This window comes from Caretta caretta, chromosome 8 (genome assembly GCF_965140235.1).
Source record: "Caretta caretta isolate rCarCar2 chromosome 8, rCarCar1.hap1, whole genome shotgun sequence".
NCBI classification, from domain to species: domain Eukaryota; kingdom Metazoa; phylum Chordata; order Testudines; family Cheloniidae; genus Caretta; species Caretta caretta.
Window position 1 is genome coordinate 49,108,521 of NC_134213.1, and position 25,650 is coordinate 49,134,170.

General features: G+C 50.2%; 1 protein-coding gene across 1 annotated transcript in view; it reads left to right on the forward strand.

The window, feature by feature from the left end:
- UCK2 (uridine-cytidine kinase 2) overlaps positions 1-22,367 on the forward strand; it is a 40,609-nt gene extending 18,242 nt beyond the window's left edge. The window contains exons 3-8 of the mRNA XM_048859947.2: positions 5,711-5,870; positions 6,918-7,014; positions 7,839-7,981; positions 14,666-14,763; positions 18,520-18,568; positions 19,273-22,367. Of these exons, the coding sequence (XP_048715904.1) occupies positions 5,711-5,870; positions 6,918-7,014; positions 7,839-7,981; positions 14,666-14,763; positions 18,520-18,568; positions 19,273-19,412 (687 nt within the window). The 3' untranslated portion in view covers positions 19,413-22,367. The remainder of the gene's footprint in view (positions 1-5,710; positions 5,871-6,917; positions 7,015-7,838; positions 7,982-14,665; positions 14,764-18,519; positions 18,569-19,272) is intronic.
- The last annotated feature ends 3,283 nt before the right edge of the window (positions 22,368-25,650 follow it).

A 25,650-nucleotide genomic window follows, 5' to 3' on the forward strand; every position in this document is an offset into this window, starting at 1 on the left:
TTCAGTGGAAAATACGATGGGGAGCTTATACTCAAATTTGTTAGTCTCTAAGGTACCACACGTACTCCTTTTTCTTTTTGTAGTTCTTCTTGTACATACACCTCTCCTTCCAGCTCCACCCCACTGCATTCTGAGCTGTCCCAGTTCCCTCCTTTTGAAGCATCGGTCATGCCTGGAAGTCTTGGTTTGCTTTGATCCACAAGAGCCTGAAGTTCAGGGTTGGACCAGAGCTCTGCACAGCTGGAGGCTCAGGCTGTCTTGGAGCTGAATCGGTCTGTTATGTGGGAGAGGCACATGCCATTTTGGAGGTCTTGCTGCAATAGTTGGAGCTGGAGGGTAGCATCTGTGTCTATCTTTCCTGACTAGAGAGCAGGAAATCCTCATGGATACCTCCCCCATTGTTTCTGACAACCCTTAAAATCCATTAAGAAAAATAGAGTAGGCTCCCCGGCCCGCACTGTGCAGTCATCACTTCTGGTGCCTGATAGAAGCAGGCTGCTGGAAGGCAAATGCAGCTTGCACATGCTCTGATCTTCACCCTTAAAAGGTCAGCTGAAGAGAAATGGGTGTGGGGTGGGCCCCGCATTCCACCCTCAATCTTCTAAACAATGATAAAGGTGGAGGCGTGGCTATTTTGTCCCTCAGTCACAGGCCACACTTCACAACTAGTGTTTAACTTTGTGCTGCTGAATGCAGGGGTGCCTTGTGAGCTGATTGCAAAGGGAGAGAATAATCCCACTAAAGGAAGAGATGGAGAGCATCTGACAGCATGTCCCCAGAACTCCTCCGCTTCCAGTGCCAGAGCATAGCTGAACAGATGAATCCTCAAAGACTCCATTCCCTATGTGCCTTACCATGTTCTGTAGGGTCAGCAGGCCAGGCAAGAGCCAATTATTGCTTGAACACAGGCCAGAAGTTACCCCTCAGTGTTCCTTTGCCATGACATCAGTTATCTCTCTCACTTCCTGGAATGGGGAGATTAACTGAGCCTGGAACTTTCTTCCTGTGTCTGTCTCCAGCTATGGGAATCTGATCCCCCCCCCCCCCCCCCCCGCATCAGTTGGGCAAATAGTCTCTGACTACAATGGTGCTACACTGACTGACACCAGCTCAGGCTCTGCCCCTGTGTAAGACAGAGAGGGCTAATTCACAAATGAAAAGACCATGGGAAATTTGCAAGAAGAACCCTAAGGGGTTGCTGGCTGATGGCTCTGCCCATAACACATTGCTGACTCCCAACAATGATTCTCAGAGTTGGAATGTCAATATTGATGGGCAGCAATCTAGCTAGGAGAGATAGAACAGGAAGCGGAGAAGGTGATCTGTGTCAAGTGTTTATGAAAGCAGTGGGATACAGCTTGATAAGTCAGAGTGCAATGTTGAAATGGTGCTGGGGAAGGAGGCAAGGAATGGGAAAACAAGGGAGAGGTGATGGCAAGCAACTCATGATGGTTGGAGTCAGGAAACACTCTGTCCTACTCTGTGTGTGTGAGATTATATATAATTTAAGTGAATATCCATTGATAAGATCTACAGGAATTAAATATCCTGCTTCTGGGTGTCAGCTGCCTATTGCAGAGGTCAGGAAGGGATGCCACCTATAAAGCACAATTGGCCAACAGAATCATTAAGTGAGGTGGGAGTGGGTTGTACAGCTGCCTGTGTGCTCTCTCAACACCTACCCCCAATTAAATTAGCTCCTCTCTTACTGGATGCTCTGTTTTGTTTCTTTTCTGAGCCTGAATTTCTTCACTTTTCATAATAAAAACACAAAACCCAAAGTTTCCCAAATGCTGCTATTCTAGCTGAGCTCTGGGGAACTCCAGAAATTAGCTCGCTCTATATACAGGGAAGCTGAGCTTCAGACACTTAAGTGGTGACTCCTATCTTGGCTTCTTGCAACTTCTGACACGGAGGCGGGGGTGGCTGGACTAGTGAATTAGAGCTCTGCAGGCCAGAATCTGGTGAGAAGGGTAGCTCTGCCAGCCCCTGGACTCTGATGAGGTGAGGGCTGAGCTGCCCACAGAACAGTTCAAACAACCCACCTCTCTAGAACTGAACCACTTATAAGCTGTTTATCCATTCACTCTGTACAGCTCCTGTGGCTAGAGAGTCCTCCAAGCACTGGCCCATAGTGCACTGCTCATAGCAGAAGGGGCCCATCTGGGCTTGGAGGGGGAATGGACATGGGGCTGTCAAATCTTCTCATCTGTTCTCCAACTGAAGGTCCGTCCCCCCACCCACCCCCACAAACTTTCCTCCCATTGGTCTCTGATAATGCCCCTGGCTCCAACTCCACCTCCTGAGCCAACAATCCAACTGTGGAACATCTGAATTAAGATTTTGGGGGGAGTTGTAGACTGCAGCCTGGCCACGGGGCATTTTTAGGTGTGGATGTTAATGCTGAGAAGCTCCACTAATGCCCCTCTTTGCTGCTCTAACGCACTTGGAGCTGGCTATCCAACTGGCATTTCCAGCTGGCACTCCAGAGTGGAATTTCTGGCTCGGAGTGCATAGCTGGAAGCAGGGGCATTATTTGTGACTTAAGGGTGGGAATGGAAATGTGGGGACGTGGATGGGAGGGAGGTCCATCTGGGGAGCAGAGAAGGGAATGTCGGCTGGCAAACTAGGAGGCTAGCTGAGTCACTGGTGGGACGAGTGGAGCAATAGCTCCTATTTGTTCCTCAGTTTCTGAGGCCCGCAAGCCAATGCAGTGTGTTTTGGTACATTGTGGAATAGGCACCCAGAATGCCTTGCCAACTAACTGCCTTAGGCAAGCACTAGTGTGGTTACATGGCTACCTAAACAGGTGAAGTTTGCCAGGCATCTGCCCGCTTTCTGTAACTAATCTAAGTTCAAAACGGTCAGGGGTCCAGTGAGGCAACCTGCTAGTGACACAGCTAAGTGCTGCTGTATGGGACTGAGGCCACAACTTAAAGTTAAGGAGGACTTGTGGCACCTTAGAGACTAACCAATTTATTTGAGCATAAGCTTTCATGAGCTACAGCTCACTTCATCGGATGCATTCAGTGGAAAATACAGTGGGGAGATTTGTATACATAGAGAACATGAAACAAGGGGTGTTACCATACACACTGTAACAAGAGAGTGATCACTTAAGGTGAGCTATTACCAGCAGGAAAGCGGGGAGGGGGGGGAACCTTTTGTAATGATGATCAGGGTGGGCCATTTCAAGCAGTTGACAAGAATGTCTGAGGAACAGTGAGGGGGGGGAATAAACATGGGGAAATAGTTTTGTGTAATGACCCATCCACTCCCAGTCTCTATTCAAGCCTAAGTTAATTGTATCCAGTTTGCAAATTAATTCCAATTCAGCAGTCTCTCGTTGGAGTCTGTTTTTGAAGTTTTTTTGTTGAAGAATAGCCACTTTTAGGTCTGTAATTGAGTGACCAAAGAGATTGAAGTGTTCTCCGACTGGTTTTTGAATGTTATAATTCTTGACGTCTGATTTGTGTCCATTTATTCTTTTACGTAGAGACTGTCCAGTTTGGCCAATATACATGGCAAAGGGGCATTGCTGGCACATGATGGCATATATCACATTGGTAGATGTGCAGGTGAACGAGCCTCTGATAGTGTGGCTGATGTGATTAGGCCCTGTGATGGTGTCCCCTGATAGATATGTGGACACAGTTGGCAATGGCCTTTGTTGCAAGGATAGGTTCCTGGGTTAGTGGTTCTGTTGTGTGGTTGTTGGTGAGTATTTGCTTCAGGTTGGGGGGCTGTCTGTAAGCAAGGACTGGCCTTTTCTCCCAAGATCTGTGAGAGTGACGGGTCGTCCTTCAGGATAGGTTGTAGATCCTTGATGTGTTGGAGACGTTTTAATTGGGGGCTGAAGGTGATGGTTAGTGGCATTCTGTTATTTTCTTTGTTGGGCCTATCCTGTAGTAGGTGACTTCTGGGTACTCTTCTGGCTCTGTCAATCTGTTTCTTCACTTCCGCAGGTGGGTATTGTAGTTGTAAGAATGCTTGATAAACACTATGATAGTTTATGAAACCCATTATTTCATGTTCTCTATGTATATAAATCTCCCCACTGTATTTTCCACTGAATGCATCCGATGAAGTGAGCTGTAGCTCAGGAAAGCTTATGCTCAAATAAATTGGTTAGTCTCTAAGGTGCCACAAGTACTCCTTTTCTTTTTGTGAATACAGACTAACACGGCTGCTACTCTGAAACTTAAAGTTAGGGGCCGCCTTTTTTCCCCAGAGGTGCTTTGCTGCTGCAGCTCCCAGGAACTTCAGTGCATGTATGATGGGGTCCAGTGCACCTCTCCTCTCTGTCCTGGTAATTCAGTCTTTAAATCTGCAAACCAGTTTGGAGTAAAGTTCCTCCTCTCTCACCCATACTCTGCCACCTCCTTACTTCCCTCTGTTCCGATGCTCCCGTGCCACTTGCCTCCCTGTTGAGTCAGTTGGGAAGCAGCGGTAGGGATGGAGCTGGGGAAGGCTTCCACCAGCCACGTGTCTGCTCCCCCAGCTGTTGGGACCCTCCCCAGACTAGCTTAATCTACCATCCAAACAACCTGAGCTTGGGCACCCAAAAGGGTGATTTCAGACATCTTCTCTACAGAACAGGTTGGGATCCCAGCAGCTCCTCCCTGAAACCCGTCCCCAGCTGCATGGCTCTTCATTCTGGTCTGCTCCCTCTGTTAGTGTGAAAGTGTGAGATGTCAGCCAGAGCCACAGACCAAGCTGCTCATTCAACAGTTCCCTTAGCCTCTGTGCCAAGAGGCACCAGGATGTGCTTTCTTCTGCTCCTCCAAGCCCTGCTTGCTGCTGCAGAACTCTCGGAGAAAGGCCCTCCTGTTTTCTGGCCAGTGCAGAATGAGCTACTTTCCATTGGGCTTTATTTAGGGTGTTAAAACAACTTCTGTACAGCTTTTTCTCCCCTCCAACTTCCCCAGTCAGAGCTTGATTTCTCCCCTCGCTGGCGTAACAGAGTTCAGCAGACTTCTCTGTGTGAGTGAGGGGAGAATAGAGCTTGTTGGCTTCTGTCCCACAAACACCACTCCTGGAGCCAGTTTGAGTGCAGCTCCTGAGCCTCTACTGCTCCTTGTAGGCCTCCTCAGCTGCTCTTTAGTGAGGGCAGACCCTGAGTCACATTGGCTGTCACTGCTGCTAATGGGAACCCCATGGGCGGCAGTGCAAGTGACCTGAATCAGGTTGGCTTCATGCTACTGCCTGTGGAAAGCTCAGAGCAGCCCCTGGAGCTACTCTCAGAATGGGGGACAAGATAGGCTGGAGCAAGAGTAGGATAGTGGAGACTTATGACAGCTAGGAGGTTTGGAGCTGGTTGGGAGAACAGGTCTGGGACAGGGAGAGAGAGAGCCCCTTCTCCCTCCCAGCAGTTAGAAGGCACATGGGGAAGTGAGAGGGCAGGTGGCTTCACACCTATTAACTAAATAAATGAGCAATAGGCCACAAAACAATACCCTTAGAAAAGGATCCAGGGGCAGCACTCAGATGGCTTTGGGATGTCTCAAGAGGACAGATGAGCTCTCTGCTCCTTGGCTAAGGAGCAAAGCATCAGATGAGGATGAGAATGTCTCCCGCCTGAGCCTGCAGCCTCCTGCTCCCCACCAACCAAGGCAGGCTTCTCCTCAGTCTGCAGGTCTCCTGCTCAGAGTAGTCTCCATTTGCATCAGACTCTCTTCTTTCATTTTCCCCCTTGCTACGTCGCCTGAAGTCCTCAGTCTGTGCCAGAATCGTCCAGCTACTGGGCCAGAACGAGGTGGATTATCGCCAGAAGCAGGTGGTGATACTGAGCCAAGACAGCTTCTATCGGGTCCTTACCTCTGAGCAGAAGTCCAAGGCACTCAAGGGCCAGTTCAACTTTGACCACCCAGGTGAATGGAGCCTGATCTTTGGGAGGAGGTGTTGGGCTGTGATAGGGCTTCAGTTACACCTCTCCTGATCTGAGTCGTTCTTTTAATTCCACTGGCACAGAACCTCTTGGTAATGCCGGGGACCCAGCTTCTTGCCCCACTGCGTTAAAGAGGGGTGGATGGGTAGTGATGCAGTGCATTGGCTTGCTTGGGACCAGCTGCCATATCCTGATCAGGTTCCTAGTGCAATGAATCTGAGTCTTATCCTTGTCCCAAGAGGATGGTTGCACCATCCTATAACATTTATTTCTACTTCTGTATCCGATTTCATCCTGAAGATCCTAAAGTGCTCTGCAGATTATATGCAAACTGCACCACTGAAAAGCAGCCACCTGTGGGTTGACATGCTCAGCGCGCTGCCCAGCCGGAGGGAATACTCTGCCCAAGGAGAGTAGTGTTTAAAACATCTCCTCCTTAAAAGCTGGGATTTTAAGCCTTACCCCAACTGAGGTCACCTACTGAGCAGGATAACAAACTAGGACTAAACAAACTAGGTCTAAATACAAAGGAAGCCCAATTCCTGTTACTACAACAGAGACTTTTTCAACTGCTTAATGGACTGGTGGGAAATTCCAGAACCGCCTCACCCAAAACTCAGCTGCCTTGGGCAGCGGACTGCCTTGCTAACAGAGCCCTTTCTATGAAGCTGTGGGAGGGAGCTGTTCAGGGATAAAAGGCTGCTCTAGTCTCTGAGGGGCTGGGGTTCAGGAGGAGATTCACTCTTTTTAGTCTTGGCTTTAAACAAAATCAGTACAAAGATTGTATTGATCTTCCAGGGCTGGATCCTCAGCTGGTGTAAAGCAGCATAGTCCCACTGATTTCAGTGGAGTTCTGCCTCTTTCCACCAGCGGGGGATCTGGCCCAATAGCACTCAGACCTTGAGGCAGCATGCACTTGCCTCTGCTCCTCCATGTCTAGCTCAGCAGGGACTCTGTCTAGGTTGAAATACCATGATGTATGGGGGCAGAGGTTGGCAAGCAGCCTTCATAACAGCTTGTCTCTCTACAGATGCCTTTGACAACGAGCTCATCGTCAAAACGCTCAAAGAGATCATGGAAGGGAAGACAGTCCAGATTCCTGTCTATGACTTTGTTTCCCATTCCAGGTAAGACACTACTCCTGCCTTGCTCTGCACCTGCTGCTCTGATTCGGGAGTGTGGGATGCAGCTCTGCCCATCCTCATTTGCAGCACCCTCCCTCCCTGACACTCCAGGCGATGATCTCTTGAGCACAAACTACCAATATGGGGTATTTCTGGAGAAGGTATCTTTTATTTTGCTGGCTCTTGTATGCACTGTATATTGCCCAAATGCTTGAGCTGAATAGTCCACACCAAAAAGGTTATAAGGGTTACAAAGTCAAGCACTCAACCTGCATTGTAGCATTTTTTTTATTTTTTATTTATCCACTCAACCTAAATTCTGTGTGTGTTACGGTACAATCACATGCTATTTCCCACAGGACCTCTGCTTCATAAAGTGCTCAGGGAATGCAACAAGGTTGCGTAATGAATGGGGCTGTCATCTGCACAACACTTGCCTCCTTCACTGGAGAAACTGGAAGGGGTGTCTGTTCCTGTGGGTGGGTCCCTGAGCGTGATTGATTAGTTCGACTCTTGCATACAGCAGCTGCCTGGTGGAAATGAGCATGCACATGGTGGCAGTGAGGGGGATGATCTAGCCTGCTCCCACCTTTCACCATATTTTAGGGAGGAGTGTCCATAACCTTTGGATTCCCTGGTTAAGCTTTGCCATACTGGGATGGGGCAGAGTGGTGAAAGCTGAGTCACAGAGAGGTGACATCTCTCCCAGAGTTGGTGTCAGTGAGGCATAGAGCCAAGAAACCGTCATCCCCAACACTCCTCCTATCAGGGAAGCTCTTCCTCTTGCTCTGCATCTTGTTCTGACATGCCTTTCTCATGCGTGGCAGGAAGGAGGAGACAGTGACTGTGTACCCAGCTGATGTGGTCCTCTTTGAGGGCATCCTGGCCTTCTACACCCAGGAGGTCCGGGACCTCTTCCGGATGAAGCTATTTGTGGACACTGATGCAGACACCCGGCTGTCCCGCAGAGGTGAGGGTGCATCGCTAGCCAGGTAGAAAGATGCTACTTGGTGCATAACTGACTTGGGAGCTTGCTTCTGTGAGATATTGCAGGCAAAGATTCTGAAGCAGGATTAGTCTGTTGGATTGATGGAAGGATGTCTTCTGTGACTCCTAACTAGACAGAAATGGCAAGGGCACTTGGCCTTCATGGTCCAGGGTATTAGATCAACCCCCCGGTGGCATCAGGAAGCTCTTGCCTTGTATCCCAAGTAGTATTAGGTTGTGTGGGTTTTATGCTTCCCGAAGCAACTGGCTTTGGCGAACATGAGTGACAGGATTCCAGACTAGATGTTCAGTTCTGTTGTGGCAGCTCCATTCAGTGCAGACAGCTGGAGTGCCAGTTGTCTGCCAGTCCTGGGGCGCCAAAAGCAGCGGTACAGCAAACTGATTTAAAGACTAGTTCCAAGTCCATGTCTGTCGTGTAGGAGAGGGCATGGCAGGTGGGGATGGGCTGTGTAAACTCAGGGAGTGACTATAGGAAGGGAGAGTCTCTGCAGATACTTCTCGTGCTCTGGGTGGATAAGGGCCTGTCTCTAAGGGCCTACACTAACAATCTCTCCTGACAATACGGTGGCTAATGCCACTGCATCCTGGAACTCCTCACGTGCCTAGTGCTGGTTGGGAGCAGAGGGCTTGGGGGTCGCTTCCAAAATTGCTTTGCTTGGGTGGGATATTTTCTGGGAGCTGAAGGGCCGGCCTGGCAGGATTCCCCTGGCCGGTCGGCTCTGGCTATGAATGCTGGCCAAGAACTGACAGTGTGGCGGCCATTGCATGGCAGTTCAGGGTTGGGAATGGGGGCACGTAGAATTTGGGAAGCCAAGGGCTTATGACACTGGATTATCTTTCTTAGCTACCCGTAGAACTTGGGGAGTAATAGGCGTATTTAACACTAATGTATCTCCCTGGAGTCCTGTTGCCACTTCTGTCCGTAGACAACCACTGCCACTCTGATAGTAATGCTAATGGCAAGAGCTGGCCTGCTGTGGAGGCTGGACTCTGATGGGGCAGTGGAACGACTGGGGTTGGGAGAGGTCATGTGTTTTCCAATTGGGATGAAGCAGGCAGGTCAGTTGGGTGCTCTGATTACCATATTGCCAGTCTCTGGAGTTGAGGAAACTCCTTCCCCCCACCCCACCCTTCTGACCCGTGCAGTACCACTGAGAGCCTCGGCAATACCAGAACCTGGCTCCAAGCACATACAGCACAACATCACATGGAGTTGCAGTACTGTGTGTGTGGTGGGCTGCTCCCACTGCAGTCAGCCCTCTTCGCTCTTAGCATCCTGGCTTAGTATCGACAGTCTGGGCTGACTCTGGATGGGTTACATTAAGAACAGCTATACTCTGTCAGACCAATGGTCCATCTAGCCCAGTATCCTGTCTTCCGGCAGTGGCCTGTTTCAGAGGGAATGGACAGGACAGGGCAATATTTGGGTGATCCATCCTCTATCATCCACTCCAAGCTTCTGGCAGTCAGAGGCTAAGGACACCCAGAGCATCGCATTGTATCCCTGATCATCTTGGCTAATAACCATTGATGGATCATATCCTCCAGGAACTTCTCTAGTTCTTTTTTGAACCCCGTTATACTTTTTGGCCTTCACCACATCCCATGGCAATGAGTTCTACAGGTTGACCATACGTTGTTTGAAGACGTACTTCCTTATAATTGTCTCAAACCTGCTGCCTATTTCCATCATCGGTGACCCCTGGTTCTTGTGTTATGTGAAGGAGTAAATAACCCTTCCTTATTCACTTCTCCACACCAGTCATGATTTTATAGACTGCTATCCTATCTCTCCTTAGTAGTCTCTTTTCCAAGCTGAACAGTCCCAGTCTTTTTAATCGCTCCTCATATGGAAGATGTTCCATACCCCTAATGGTTTTTGTTGCCTTCTCTGTACCTTTTCCAATTCAATACATCTTTTTGAGATGGGCAACCAGAACTGCATGTAGTATTCAAAGTGTGGGCATACCAGAGATTAATATAGTGTTGCCATGATATTTACAGTCTTATTATCTGTCCCTTTGCTCATGGTTCCTAATATTCGGTTATCATTTTTGACTGCTGCTGAATATTGAGTGGATGTTTTCAGAGAACTATCCACAATGACTCCGAGATCTTTCTTGGGTGGTAACAGCTAATTTAGATCCCAATATATTGGAAAGCTCTAATCCCAAGTATACATACAATGTGCATTTGCTTTTATCAACATTGAATTTCATCTGCCGTTTTGTCTCCCAGTTTTGTGAGTTCCCTTTGTAACTCTTCGCAATATGCTTTGGGCTTAACTATCTTGAGTAATTTTGTATTGTCTGTAAATTTTACCAACTCACTGTTTATCCCTTTTTCCACATCACTTATGAATATATTGAACAGCACTGGTCCCAGTAGAGGTCCCTGGAGGACTCTAACTTACCTCTTTCCAGTCTGAAAACTGACCATTGATTCCTATCTTGTAACCAGTTACTGCTCCATGAGAGGACCTCCCCTCTCATCCCATGACTGCTTACTTTGCTTATGAGTCTTTGGTGAGGGACCTTATCAAAGAGGAGTTGGGATAGTTGCCCCTTCAGAAGGGGATTTCCTTCAAACTGATCCAGACCAATGACTTGAAGAGCCCAATATGCACAACTCACAACCTGAGCCTTAGTGTACTAGGACTCCAGTCCCTTGGTATCGTTCCCAACCCTCTACCTTGGCAATGCTTGATGTGGAGCTGCTGGCCATAGGTTGTGGAGGTGAGCTCTGCTTGAACTGCTCCAGAAGCTGAGCAGGGCTCTTGCACAGCTCCTAGTCTTCTTGAAGGTCTTGATTGGAGCAAGCACTGCATGTAGGAAGCAGAAGACTGGCTACCACATGTGCACTCAGCGGAGGCTGGGCATTATAGAGCAAAAAAGGACCACGGGTCTGTGGCTGGCGGTGCAGGGTGGTGAAGAGGCCTAGTTTAGCATTAACTACAAAACACAAGTTGCCGTGTTGCAGCATGGCATTGGGGAAATGCAGACAAACTGGTACTGCTGTCACACTCATTGCTTGCTGGCCACGCTGGAGAAAAGGCAAGAAAGTAAGTGTGTGTGTGTCAGACTGGACTTGGGCTGAAGACTTGATGCCACGTGTTGCATTTTGTAAGAGCTGACGGCCTGAGCCAGCTGCCGCGGGTGCTGTGTTGCAAATTTAAGGCCTTAAAACCAACTGTTTGCTAGGGTACCTCTTCACATAGTGTAGGGAGGACTTTGGTACCACAGGGTCTATGAGAGATCATGGGATCTCATCTACTGGCAAATGCTGGTCGAGGTGGTTTTTGGTTGTTTAAATCCACCTGTGGAATTTAGAGACACCTTTTAATAGGAGATGTCTTTAAATCCCCTGTTCTTAGAAGTTTGTATAAATTACAGTTTCCCAGAGGGCGTGAAAATGCCCCCAAACAATGATATTTTAAATAGTTTTGTCTTAAGACTATATTTTGTTTGTAAAATTCATTGTGCATTCACACTGTCATTCATGCTTTTTCTAAAGATGTCATGAGTTTTCTAAAGATGTGCTTTACACAGGGCCCTATCTATGCAGCCCTGGAAATCTCAGCTGAGGGGTCTGAGTATAGACAAAACAGGACACCAGAGCAGAACTCCATTAAGGGACTCTAGGGAAGGCCCACCCAGCATGAGTGGGTGTCTCTGTAGAATTCCAGAGATGTGTTCATCCTGTGTCTGAGATGGGATTTCAGTGCTGGCTGAGAAAGCTAGAGCCAAGATTCTCCAGGGTGCCTGCCACTGTCAAGCCAACGTTACTGTCTCGTCAGTAGGGGAGATGTTGTCATTGCTGATAAATGCTACTTTTTTTTTTACACCCATCTGTATCTTCTGTGCTCAGCCCGCTGCTTCCACGTGACTCATTCAGGGAAGTCACAGTACAGTCACTGCGGGGATGGGAGGGAGAACTAGCAGGTTGTAAACCCTGCATATGGACCTTACAAAAGGAGTCTCCCTTACTCAGTGGTCATGATATTGGGGATCTAGGATTTGCCATCTGTCCAGTTGCGTCTCCCACCTCTGCAGATGGCCTGTGTCTCATGTCCCAAGGGAAGGTGAAAATCACCTGCACTTGGCTGACAATACAGTGCTTTATATAGGCTCATTGTAAACCTGCCTGACCACTGTGGCAATCGGCTCATGCCCTGAAGCATGAGATTTGGTTACCTTTATCTTAGTACGTGATTTCTAATGTCATTAGTCTTAAAATTATCCAATCCCTTATTAAGATCCAGCTATAGTTCTTCCTGGTGCTAGGAACTGAGAAATGGCCCTCAGCCCAATGATAGCAACTGAGAAATGAACCCCCCTCCCAGCACCACCACCTCAATGAAGAAACTGAGCCAGCTGATTTGGAAAGACCTCTCTATTGATCGCTGAGGTGGGTGTGTCAGTGGGGCTTATAGGTCTTGGATAATAGAGCCCTGGAAGCAAGAAATCTTAAGTGATGAACAGACAGCCCCTAAAGACAGCGATCCTCAAATCGGTGCTCAATTACCCTCTTCCAGCCCTTGCCATAGGTGAAGGTCAGTGACTGGGAACTGTTGTGTTCATTCTCTTCCCCCTCTTCTCTCCCCCGCCCCCAGCTTCTAAAGCCCTGCAGTATGGTTGGCTGGAGACCAGCAGGCCCATCGGAGAGCAGCTCCCTCCCTGTTCAAGGGACCGGACTCCTTCCTTTTTTTGGGAGGATTGACCACCCAGAGGGTTTCCGTGTTCCCTTTCATAGGCATTGTGGAAAGCGCTAGTCACAGCCTTGTTTCTCTCCTTCCCTAACTAATGACCAAGAATGTACCTGTCTCAACCAGTAATGGGATGTGGGGGGAGAGCCAATGGCCTGTGTTTCACAGAAAGCCAGAGCTGGTGACTAATGGTCCTTTCTGGCTGTAACCTCTGAACTGCAGAAACTAGGCAGGATGATGTAATGGGATCTGGCTACTGAGTCGTAGCCCACTCATAGGTATTACTGTAATTGAATGTTACTGTGGGAACCAGAGCCCAGAATCCTGGATTAGCACAGGCTGGAGCAGTAAACTTGGGACTTTGGTTTTTGTAAATTGCATCATGCTCTTTCTGCTAAGAGTGGTTCTGCTGCCAGATTGCAGAACTGGCCAGCTGCTCCAGATACTACCCTTTGCAATGAGGCTGATCATCTCCCATCAGTCAACAGGAGTCTCTCCAGGGACTCTAATGGAAGATGCATCAGGCCTGATCTGATCTTTGCCAGCCCTCCTTGGTCTCGTGTATATCAGGCTTTCTGGATGGGTGCAAATCCTGGGTCAGCAAAGCATATAGACCACTAGAAATAAGACTAGCCATAGCAGCAGGTAAAGCCCAATCCCTGGGGGGAGGAGCCTTGTGGAAACAGAATTGGAGCCTCCCCTGGCGTCTTGGACACTTTACCTACCTATCCTGAGGGTGCCGCACTTCCTCAGAGTATCACAGCTGACACTATAGTAAGTCTGAGGGTGCTGGACTCCCTGCAGCTGTAACCCGTATGCTGAAGTACCCGGCATGTGCGGCAGAAGTGCCTTCTCTCCCTCCTTCTCCCCCCCCCCCCAAGTCTGGGAGGCAGGAGCGGTGGGGGGGGGCACTTTTGGGGGCCCCACAGGCCCAGAGTGGCCCGGGGGATTAGCAGGGGGCCAGGAGCAGCCTGCTCCATTTCCCTTGCCCTGGCCCCAGCTGTGTCGCTCAGGAAAGGGGGCTTGGGGGAAGGGGTTCTTCCCCCTGCACTCACTGGCCCCAGCCAGCTCGACTCCGACAGCTCCCAGGCGCCAGTGAGAGCAGGGGACTGTCTTTTTTTCCCCAACATCCCGCACTCACTGGTGGCAGGAAGCGGAGCGCCGCAGCTGGGAGCTGGCGGAGTAGAGCGGGCTTCCCGCCACTGCCAGTGAGCTTGGGGTCGCTGGGGGAAGAGGTGGAATGGGGGCAGGCCAGGGGCAGAGCAGGGGGAAGGGTAAGAGGTGGGGTGAAGGGAGTTGTCCCTAGGGGGGGCATGGGGCCCCCGACGGCCCTGACCCTTGCAGTGGGCGCAACCTGCGGGGGGGCCAGCCAAGGGATAGGGCTGGTGCTGCCACGTATGCAGGACGCAGCTGCCTAGGGCACCATGAAATTTGGGACAATTCGGTGCCCCAAATTTCATGGTGCCCTACGCAGCTGCGTATGCCTAAGGACGGCCCTGATTGAGGGGTATTCACAGATCTGTGTGAGGGGCCTACGACTGGAATACCAAGGGGCTGCAGGTCAGGATTGAGGGGCATCAGCAGAGCTGTGGGGGGACCCCAGTAATGCAGTAGCATCAGGGCCGTAGGTGGGACTGGTGTATTGGGAGAACTCTGGAGGCAGGACTGGAATGTTGTGAATTGAAGTGCACTGATAGACCTGGAAGGGGGGGAACATGTGCAGCCCCCTGCTCCATGTTGTCTGGCTCAGGCCTGTAATATCAGCCCCCTGCTATCGGGAGCTCTTGCAACCAAATGGCATTAAATTGCGAGCCATCAAGCCTGCCTGCCTGAGGTGTGGCCTGAAGAGGCCTGTGCTTGGAAAGGGGCCTGTCTGGGAAACGGGGGCGGGGATGCATTGACCTATGCAATTGGCTCCTGACTGCCTTGTTTTTCTCCTAGTGTTACGGGACATCAGCGAGCGAGGCCGGGACCTTGAGCAGATCTTGTCTCAGTACATTACCTTCGTCAAACCAGCCTTTGAGGAATTCTGCTTGCCAGTGAGTGAGAAAAACAACCACCCCGCGAGCTGGCTGGGAGCTCTCTCTTCTCACTGGGGCCTGCCCTACCATGCAGCCATGTCACTTTGCTCAGGACAGCACCAGCCTGGACAGTGTGCATCCTCTCCCTGCTGGCACAGATGGCTGCATGGCAGGACATGGTGTCTGTTGCTCTCAATGGTCACTTCCCTGTGGCTGGAATTTCCAGCTGGATACAGCAGCAGCAGGGGAAGTCCCTACTTGAGGGTGAAGCTTGTGCATAGCCCCAGTGGCTAACAGGCTGTCCTGGGTGTGCTGGGAGACAGCTAGTGCTCACGCCTTCTGGTTGGCCCATAAGGAGGTGCAGGAGACTGAGCTCTGTGCTGCAGGTCTTGGCCTGGGGTTCACCCTTCTGGCTGGCTACAAAGCCAATGAAGAGCTTGCTGGGTGCCAGCTGTGGATTCCTGGAATCAGAAGTGAAGTGACTTCAGTGGAGATGGTTTTGGCTCCCAGGAAAGGCAGAGGGAGAGTGTGTGTGTGGGGGGGGGGGGGGCTGGGAGGTGAACACAAGGAGCCCACATTGCCAGTCTGTGTGTGGTAGTATCTACAGGCCTGGAACAAAGATCAGGGCCCCCTTGCACTAGGCACTGGCCATGCGCCTAGTAAGAGATAGACCCTGCCCCACAGAGCACATCTAAGCACCACGGACCAGGAAGGATTTTTATCCCCTTCTTGCACATGGGGGAAGTGAGACACTGAGGTGGAGTGACTTGCTCAAGGTCGCAAGTCAGTCAGGGCAGAGGTGGGAATAGAACCCAGAACTCCTGACTTAGTCAAGTGCCTTAACCATTCAACCACCCTCCTCCTTAACTGTTTTTTCTTTCCTGTTCCCAGCACTGCACTTCCTTTTCCGCAAGCCAGGGAGGGAAAGGGTGGGACAGGGCCTTGCTTTGCTCCATGCAGAGAGCTGCAGTAGTGCATCCCTTTGGGATGCAAGACCTGGTTAAGGACGCCCTGAGACAGTCCAGGGTTGGACCTTCCTTCCCGGCTATCTGCTGTCCCACACAGTCATCACTGGCTTCTGGGAGACGTGGAGTGGAGCAGACCTGTCATGGGAGCCAAGTCTAGCTCCCTCCTTGACAGGATCGGGGGAGGGTGTAGAGGCCCGGCAGGAAGGGTAGGTAGTCGGCTGCAGAAAGGAGGCAAGAAACTGTATTCTAGCCACCTTGGCGCACTCCTCTCCTGACCATGGATCCCCAGCAAAATTGCTACTGCTGCCCTTGTCTGCTTCCAGAATCGGCTGCTGGTCCTTCAGGGAGAGGAGTGCCCAACAGAGGTGGCAGCAACATCTCTTCTCCTCCTGCCCCAGTGATTCCTGCCTCTGTCTGATCTGCACCCCCTGCTCCAAGCTCATGGCTCAAGGAGCAGCTATTCTACTTGCATGCAGTGCAGGACAGACAACCTGGTATAAGCGCTGGCAATCCTGGTACTGATCTCCTAACTAGCTCCCGGTCAGATGGGCTGGGAGGGAATCCCCATGACTGGAATCTGACAGATCCATAGCTATGCAATGTTCTTGTTGTCATGTCAGTCCCAGGATCATAGAGACAAGGTTGGGAAGGTAATGTCTTTTATTGGACTATCTTCTGTTGAGGAGACACAAACTTTTGAGCCACAAAGAGCTCTTCGGGTGTGGGAAAGGTAGGGAGAGTGTCGCAACTAAACAGAAGAGCGAACAGGTTGTTTAGCATAAGCAGTTAGTGTACATTATCTGTTGGATCTTGTATGTAGCTGTTACGCTCAGAGTACCTTTCCCAGACCTGAAGAAAGAACTGTGTGTGGCTCAAAAGCTTGTCTCCCTCACTAGCAGAAGTTGGTCCAATAAACAATATTACATTCCTCCACCTTGTCTTAGCGTTGCCAGTGTAGACTAGTCCTAAAGTGCTGCCATGGCAGCGCTTTTAACGTTGCTTGTGTAGTCGCAGCAGAGCGCTGGGAGACAGGTCTCCCAGCGCTCTTTTTAAAACCACCTCCACAAGGGGCGTAGCTCCCAGCGCTGAAACTTGCTGCGCTCAAGGGGGTGTTTTTTCACACCCCTGAGCGAGAAAGTTGCAGTGCTGTAAAGTGCCAGTGTAGACCAGCCCTAAGAGCCAGAGCTAGGCCGTAATGGGCTCCCATAACTGCCATTATCTAAAGCCATGAATAATGTAGCAGTTTGTGGAGAGAGGCTATTCCCACAGCCTGGCCACCGCCTCTGGGAGCTCTCAGGGTCTGGCTGTGCAGGGCAGATTCTGCAGCAGTGGCAACAATTAAATGCTTGGCCCAGTGCTCTGGTTTTGTGGCTGTCATAAACATACAGCTGAGGGTAGCATAAAGTCCCTCCTTTACTTGTAAAGGGTTAAGAAGCTCAGATAACCTGGTTGGCACCTGACCAAAAGGACTAATAAGGGAAGAAGATACTTTCAAATCTGTGGGGGGAAGGTTTTTGTTTTGTGCTCCTTGTTGTGTCTCCAAGACAAAGAGAGAGACCAAGCAAGTAATCCAGCTCCTACTGAATGATGCATCTAAAATTACAGAAATAGTAAGTAATAGCAAGGAAATGCGTTAGAGTATCTTTTTGTTTTTAGCTTGTGAATTTTCCCTTTGCTAAGAGGAATGTTCGTTCCTGTTTTTTGTAACTTTAAAGTTTTGCCGAGAGGGGAATCCTCTGTGTTTTAAATCATACTACCCTGTAAAATGACCTTCCATCCTGATTTTACAGAGGTGCTTCTTTTATTTTTTTTCTTTATTATAAAGTTCTGTTTTTAAGAATCTGATTGGGTTTTTAGTGTCCCTAAAAACCCAAGGGTCTGTCTGTGCTTATCTTGTTTACTCTCAAGCCTCCCCAGGAAAGGGGCGTGAAGGGGCTTGGGCAGGATATTTTGGAGAAACAGGAACTCTAAGTGGTCCTTTTCCTAAATCTTTGTCTAACTCACTTGGTGGTGGCAGCAATACCATCCAAGGACAAGGAAGAATTTGTGCCTTGGGCAAGTCTTTAACCTAAGTTGGTAGAGATAAGCTTAGGGGGTCTTTCATGCAGGTCCCCACATCTCCACCCTAGAGTTCAGAGTGGGGAGGGAACCCTGACAGTGGCCGATAGCAGTGCCGTGTGGGTGGCTTCACTGTGCTCCAAGCTAAATGCCAAGGTGGGGATGAAGCTGGCATTGGCCTTGTGGGGGAGGAAGGTGTGAGCCAGCAAACAGTGGGATGCTGCATCGTTAACCTTCCAGAAGGGCGTGTAAGCAACACTGAAATCCCATCCAAACAAACTATTTGGCAGCCTCTCCCCACAAACTCCCTGTGCAACTCAGTCTCGTCAACTCCTGTGACCCTTAGTGTGAGTCTGGTGATCTTTGGTGGGATGTTTATCTTGAAGCACCAGCTTCCGGAGTCACGAGATTCTCACCTGATCACAATTTTTACTAATGAAACTTTGTAGCCTCCATCGTTGTGGAGAAAAGCATGAAAACGTGCTCTGAGCGTAGCCTAAAGCTCAAACAAGAGGGCAAATGAAAAGAAGCCAGAGTGTGGTTTTGTAGTTTTTTTGTTGTTGGGTTTTTTTTGTTTGTGTTTTTTTTAAACGTCCCATGGTGGGGTGGCTGAGGTTGGGGGTGGGGGGGTTGGCGCTGCTGGACTCTGGTATGAAATCTTCAGAGGTATAAATGAATGAAAATACTTCAGCACTCGGTCAGTTACATGCTCTGGTCTCCTCTGTAACACTGCACTCTCTTCTCACAGACCAAGAAGTATGCTGATGTGATCATCCCCAGGGGGGCAGATAATGAAGGTGAGCGGTGATGTTCCTCCTTAATGGACGGGGAGGCTTCATGTGGGAAAACTGACTAATGGGGTCATGGCTGCTGTTGGGCATGTGGACGTGAATGGCTCCTGCGGGGCTGTGGTTAGATGGGAGCCAGTGTGGCTCCTAGCGAGGTGATGAGTCCCATATCTGGCTTTCAAGGTCAGTTACAGTCTGCAGACGTGGTTGGAGGAGGTGCTCTCCCATGGGAAACTCCTAGATGCTCCCTGTCGCTGTATGGGTGGGCTGGCAGGCTGCAGCTTAACATGTGAACCAGAGTACAATTGGCAATAACTCAGAGTAGCATGGGACCCCCTCTGTATCCTGCAGCATGAACCCCTTCTGGAGGAAGACCTGTTAAGGTGAAGGGGGCTTTTAGTAGGTCTAAAGTACATATGTTCGGATAGTCCCATTAGAGAGGAAGAGCCAGCTCCTCACTGCTGTGATCAGTGTCACTCCACTGATGGGTGGCTCCTCTCTGGCTGTGGGAGAGGATGAGGCGCCGCCTGCATGCGGGAAGCTATCACTCAGTGACTTGGCTGGCATCACTGTTCCCTGCAGTGCTGACAGCCTGGCACTCCTAGGCATGTGCCCCACTGCATTGCAAAGGGAGCTGGGAGTGGCCCCATTTCTGTAGCTCGGGACTTATTTATATTGTACAATCTAACCCCATCTGTTTCCCACACACCCAGTGGCCATAAACCTGATCGTGCAGCACATCCAGGACATTCTGAATGGAGGACACAGTAAACGCCAGATCAACAGCTGCCTGAACGGCTACACCACTCCATGCCAGAGGCAGCCTTCTGAGTCAAGTAGCCGGCCACACTGACCCCAGGACTTGGGGTGAGGTTGGGGGTGGATGGTGGTTGAGCTCTGCTGCAGCTGATTTGTCCATACTGTGTCCAGTCACCCCTCCTCCCCCGCCCCCAGCCTCCTGATATTTAAGTAACTAGATGGAGACACATGCCTTTAATTTTGTATCTTGGAAATGAGAGAGGAGCATCTGGATACCCATAATCCCAGATGCCGCTGGGGATGCCTACCGCTGGCTTCGCTCAGTAACCACTCCGGCACGGAACTGGCTATCAATACAGAATCGCTCTATTTTTGTGTAAAAAGAAACAATGTAAAACTACTTGCCATAAGGTATTTGCCAGGCTTGGTATTGCTGAGGGCAGCTGGGACAAGGGAGCGGGGAGGGAAGCACATGGGTGCTGCTGGTTTGGGGAACTGGTAGGTGTGGGAGGGGGAAACTGTACCAAAGGCTTCAAACTAGGTGACCAAGCGGCCTAGGAACCAGAAGCAGCCACCCCATGGCTGGGGCGCGTGGGTGGCAGGCTTGGTGTGGCGCATACTGTGATTTTTTGCTGTTGACCTGCGTGGCTATGTGTGGCCACACAGCTGCTGTCCCTGTTCTGCAGGAGGGTGCTGGGTTTGGTTGGCAGGGAGGGGTGGCATAGGGGAGAACAATGGCTGAAACCTCTGCTGCCCTTTCCTACTCTGCTTTCCCGCCCCTATCCCTGCTAGCTGCCTGCCTTGCCAAGGCTCCCCAGCGCTCCTGCCTGAGTCACTCAGCACTGCCCCTCCTGCAGCTGACTTCCTGCTGGCTGTGGTTTTGGGGCTGGAGTGATTCATCCCACAAAGAACTGGCTGGGGGGTGGGGAGGGGGTGGATTTTGAAGGGGTGAAATTCTGGGCTTGGCTATTAACAGCCACTGGCCCATCTGATTCTTCCCACACATCTGGGTGGCAAGAGCACCTCGCCCCTGTCTGGCTACAAGTGACTGGGGGCTCTCCCCAGCTGCCTGGAGTTTGGTAGGGGGGAGGCCTGGGGCCATGGGTGGGGCAATATGATAGATGTCAGTGTGCTCTAGCACCACCCCTTGGCCAGCTGCTGAAATAGCAAGAGCGCCAGGCGAGAGCTCGGCGGTGCCCGTTTAGTGTGTGGGGTTGGGGGTGGGAGGGAAACGTGCTTGCTGTCTGAAGGGGGCCTTGCTCCTCCGTGAGTGGGGTTTGAGCTGAAGCTCTGCTTACAGCATCTCTGAAGCTGTTCCCCAGCTGGTCTGTGGGGAGAAGAAAGGGCAGTTGGGTTAGAAGCTACAGAGCAGCCCCTCCCAGAAAGCCCTGCAGCGTAATGCTATGCCAGGGCACTGCAGCGTTGGCATGGGGCGGGGGGGGCGTGGCCTGTGAAGAGCCTAGTGCTGCTGGCACTCTGGGGCCACCCAAGAGCAAGCCCCTCTGAGACTGGAACCTCTGCCCCTAGAGAAGCCCGGCCCCATGCCCAAGTTCTACTTGAAGCTACCAGGGCAAACCACTGAGTGCCTTGGCTGGGATTTGGGCCAGAGGATCAGACTGTCTCCATGCTCTCCCTGCTACCTGCTTTCTTTGCCAGCTGGTGGGATCTTCTCCCCGCTGGTGCTGGGCAAAGCAACCTCTTTTTTCAGGGTCCTTGAATTAGCATTGGGCTTGCTGTTCGCTCAGAGCCCCCTGGGCATGTGCCCCCTCTATCCCCATTACTAGAGAAGCAAAGGGCTGAGCAGTCACTGCTATTGGGAGTATGGTAGAGGGCAGGTCTAGAGGGGCCATTCTGACTAGGCTGGGGTGTTAGCCCCCCAAATTACTTCAGAATTGGCTTGGTTAAGGATCTGAGCTGGATTGGACCTGGAGCAAGGTCTCTGCTCCTCTAGAAGGTGCTAAACCCACATGTGCCTGTGTTCAGGCCCCAGCCTGCCAGTATTGCCTTGGGAGTCAGTATCCCGAAGCACTTGCTCTTTTCCCAGAGCTCTGCAGAGACCAAAGCCATGACAGTTCATTCCCAGGGGCAGGTGGCCGTGCTGGCTGTGAGTGACTGTGCCATGATGTGGTACAGACTATGGGACTTCATCAATTTAGTGCCACTGCCCAGTGCTGCAGCTGTCAAGCACAGCTGTGCTTGAGGGACTATCACTACAGTGATAAGGAACCCCAAGAACCCCCATGGGGGGGAGGGATGGTTCTTCATGGGGAAGGAGCAGCACTAGAAAGGATCTCAAGAACTGAGGAATCCCCCAGTGCTAACCTTCTCATGTCCCATTGAGCTCTTTGCTGTGGCCTCTGCCCTCAAGCCTGCTGGTGCTTTGCTCTCCTTTTCCCTAAGCAGCTCCCTGCGTGGGACCGGGTGGATTCCCAGGGGGCTCACTGTCTGCTTTATGAGCTGTGTTCGGTACCAGGCTCCTGTGCTTTGGGGTGAGCCTTCAAACCTCAGGCTTATTCTTGCCCCTCTGTGGCCATCTGGAGTCCTGCGAGGCTACTGCCTGGTCCTGTTCTTGGGCTAACTAATAAGGAATAACCTAGAGGTCTGGCTTCTTAGAGAAAAGAGTTGCTTATTCACCTTCTGCTGGCTCTTCCCTCCCTTCCAACTGAACAGGGATGAGAGAAGTAGCAGTGTGTGATAGGCTCTCTGAGACCCCAAGGGGATAAAGAAGGGAATAAATGCCCCAAGTCAGCACTGCCAGGGGCAAAACCATTCCCTCTCCTATGGTGGGATGCGGAAGCCCTTCTCCCCTCCACCCTGTCCAGAAACCCCCCAACCAGCTCCTGAGGCATGGCAATCTCCCTACTCCTGAGACCCAGTGATGCCTGGGTTGCCCCAGAAGGGCCAGAGGCCAGCCCTTAAGTGATAAGTGGCTGGAGCCCTACCGAGGGGGAGAGGTTTCCAGGGGCTGGAGGCTCTGCCTGAGTGGGGTGGCTTTCAAGACTGATGTACTGTTCTGCCCTTCCCTGTAAATAAAGATGAAATAACTGGATACTGGTGCTTCTTGTCCCCTCTATTAAGGTGATTGCCAGCTGGGTGGTCCAGGCTTGGGCCTGCGCTGCCTCTCCCCGTTTTCTGCTCTGTAGGGGAGAGCCTGCCCCTATGTCCCTGGAGCAAAAACCCCATCTGCAGGTGCTGTTCTGTCTAAACTCTCGTGCTGAAAAATCATGGTTGTGGACTGACAGCTGGCTGATGCACTAGAGCAGGGTGTCCACCACCCAGCCTGGAGGGTGGATTTAATTAGCAACTGTGAGGGATTCTGCAGAATCAGAGCTTTTGGGCTTGTCTACACTGGCAGTTTACAGCCCTGCAACTTTCTCACTCAGTGTGAAAAAACACCCCCCTGAGTGCAGCAAGTTTCAGCGCTGTAAAGCACCAGCGTAGACAGTGCCCCAGCGCTGGGAGCCACGCCCCTCGTGGAGGTGTGTTGTTTTTGTTTTAAGAGTGCTGTGCCATGACCACACAAGACATATTAAAGCGCTGCCGTGGCAGCACTTTAGCGTTGCCAGTGTAGATTAACCCTTTGTTTGTTTGTTTTTTGGTTTACAGCCAGGGAGAACCTTCCACATGCAGCTCTGTCCTAGTCCAGCAGCTCAGCAACTTGGAGAATGGTCTGCAGCCATAGCCTAATAATGGCACTTTAAACAGCAGATTTCCCACAGGGTTTAGGGGTCCAGTTGTGTGCCTGACTTGCATGCACCACTGCAGCTTGTGCAATCGCAGTAGCCCTAAAAGTATGGTTCCTAACTCAAAGTCCTATGGCCTGTGTTATGCAGGAGTTCAGACCAGATGACCCCGGTAACCTGCTGGCCCGGGAACCTATGTAATACTGCTCACTGCATGATGCTTTAGTAACTAAAAATTAAGTCCCTGTGTATTGTAAGGCCGTTTTGTCCTGGCTCCGTGGGCTATGTGGGTTGGCTCTTTGTATACCTGGCCTGTATTTTAATACACTTTAACCTCACCATGTGGAAGAGGTCAAACTCTCCTACCCTGGCCTTCTTCTCCAGGCAGAGATTTCCCTAGGGCCCTACACCTACCCCACTCCCCCAGTTACATGCAGTGTTGCCAATTTAGTTGTTGGTTGGAAATTTGAACCGAAAATGAAACAATACACGCTTTAAAAAGCATATACAGTATATGAGAATACTTGTACGTGAGAAAGCATAATGGGTTTGAAAAATATGAACAAAGACTAGCTTCTTCAGACAGCTGTTATTTATGACAATGTCGGCACATTTGTTTCAGCTATATTAGCCCACCTAACAATTTCAAATTATTATTTATAAGCAAGGTCTGAATGAGCTCTCCCCTGACAGCTAGCAATGAGCCAGTGGAGGGTGGAAAGGCTTCAGGACCAGACTGTATTTACATGAACACACCTACTCTGCCTGGGTATGCAGCAGACAGAGCTGTGCTGCCCAAGTGATCAATTTGGGCTGGTGGTGGGTTACAAGTCACTTAAGTATTAAATATCAGGGGGTAGCCATGTTAGTCTGTATCCACAAAAACGAGTCCGGTGGCACCTTAAAGACTAACAGATTTATTTGGGCATAAGCTTTCATGGGTAAAAAAAACCACTTCTTCAGATGCATCTGAAGTTTTTTTTTTACCCACCGGCTCCTTGTTGTTTTTAAGTATTAAATGTGGGGGTCATGAAATGTTATCCACATTGTAGGAGGAAAGGACAGCAGAACTGTACTTAGCCTGACTGAATGAGGGGGTCTCCCTCAGTGCTTATTTTGTGCTCGGGCTTGCAGGGCTGAGCCCCAGCACCTCTAGGCTTGGCAGTTTATAGCCCTGAAACCTCGGGGCTTGTCACATCAGTTGTGAACGTAACAAACTTGCTTGAACCCCAGCACCTCTTTCATTACAAATTAAGCACTCGTCACTCTCAACTGAACTGCACTTGCTAAGCAGGGGGTTTGGATGCCACATCCTAGGGAAGAGAGAGAGGGTGGGGCACAGGTGTTTTGCTTGGTTGTGGGCTCTGCCTAAGAGTCACAGGCACTATTTGACCTGCCTCCTCTTGAGAGAGAGAGAGAGATGATTAGGCTTCATTACTGACCACTAGAGCTGAAATCACTGATCATCAGGTCTAAGTGCTTAGGCCTGCTGTGGGACAGCATTTCTGTGGAAGAGACAACCCAGCCTGCACTAGCAGCGAGGCTCCCCCACTGAGAGCGGAAATCACTGAGAGCTGGGTGGAACCTCGAGAGACCGATTCGCAGAGGTCACAGTGGCAGCAGAAGGTGACAGTGCAGGGCCATTGGGGACGGAGCAGTAGAGTGAACGGTGGCACGACAAACAGCAGCAGCCAGAGCACTGGACTATGTTTTAGTGACTTGGCTCCAGAATGCTAGATTTGTGACTGGAAAACGTATATAAATGTTTCCTAGTAGGCCAAGATTTTTAAAATGCATTATTTGCCAAAGTCGTCATATCACATCATCGCTATCTCAAGAGGTCATTAACTAGGGGAGTTTCTGTCATAAACTTTTTTATGATTATTTTTATGTAAGAATGGCCATATTGGGTCAGACCAATGGTCCATCTATCCTAGTATCCTGTCTTCTGACAGTGATTATTCCAGGTGCTTCAGAGGGAATGAACAGAACAGGGAATCATCGAGTGATCCGTCCCCTGTCATCCACTCCCAGCTTCTGGCGAACAGAGACTAGGGTCGAGACATTCAGAGCATAGTGTTGCATCCCTGTCCATCCTGGCTAATAGTCATTGGAGGACCTAACCTCCATGAACTTACCTAGTTCTTTTTTAAACCCTGTTATAATTTTGGCCTTCATAACATCCCTGGCAAAAAGTTCCATGGGGGACTCTGCGTTGTGTGAAGAAATACTTCCTTTTGGTTGTTTTAAACTTGCAGCATATTAATTTCATTAGGTGACCCCTGGTTCTTGTGTTAAGTAAAGGGGTAATAAAACTTCCTTATCCATTTTCTCTACAGCAGTCAAGATTTTATAAGCCTCTATCATACCCCCCTTAGCTGTCGCTTTTCCAAGCTGAAAAGTTCCAGTTGTCTTACTTTCTCCTCATATGGAATCTGTTCCATACCCCTAATAATTTTTATTGCCCTTCTCTGTACCTTTTCCAATTTCAATATATCTTTTTTTGAGATGGGGTGACCAGAACTGTATACAGTATTCAAGATGTGGGCATATCATGGATTTATATAGTAAAAGCGGAGGGGCTTGATTTGCCAGACTGATCACCTAAGCCAATATTGACAACCTATTGAAAAGGCTGCAAAACACCAT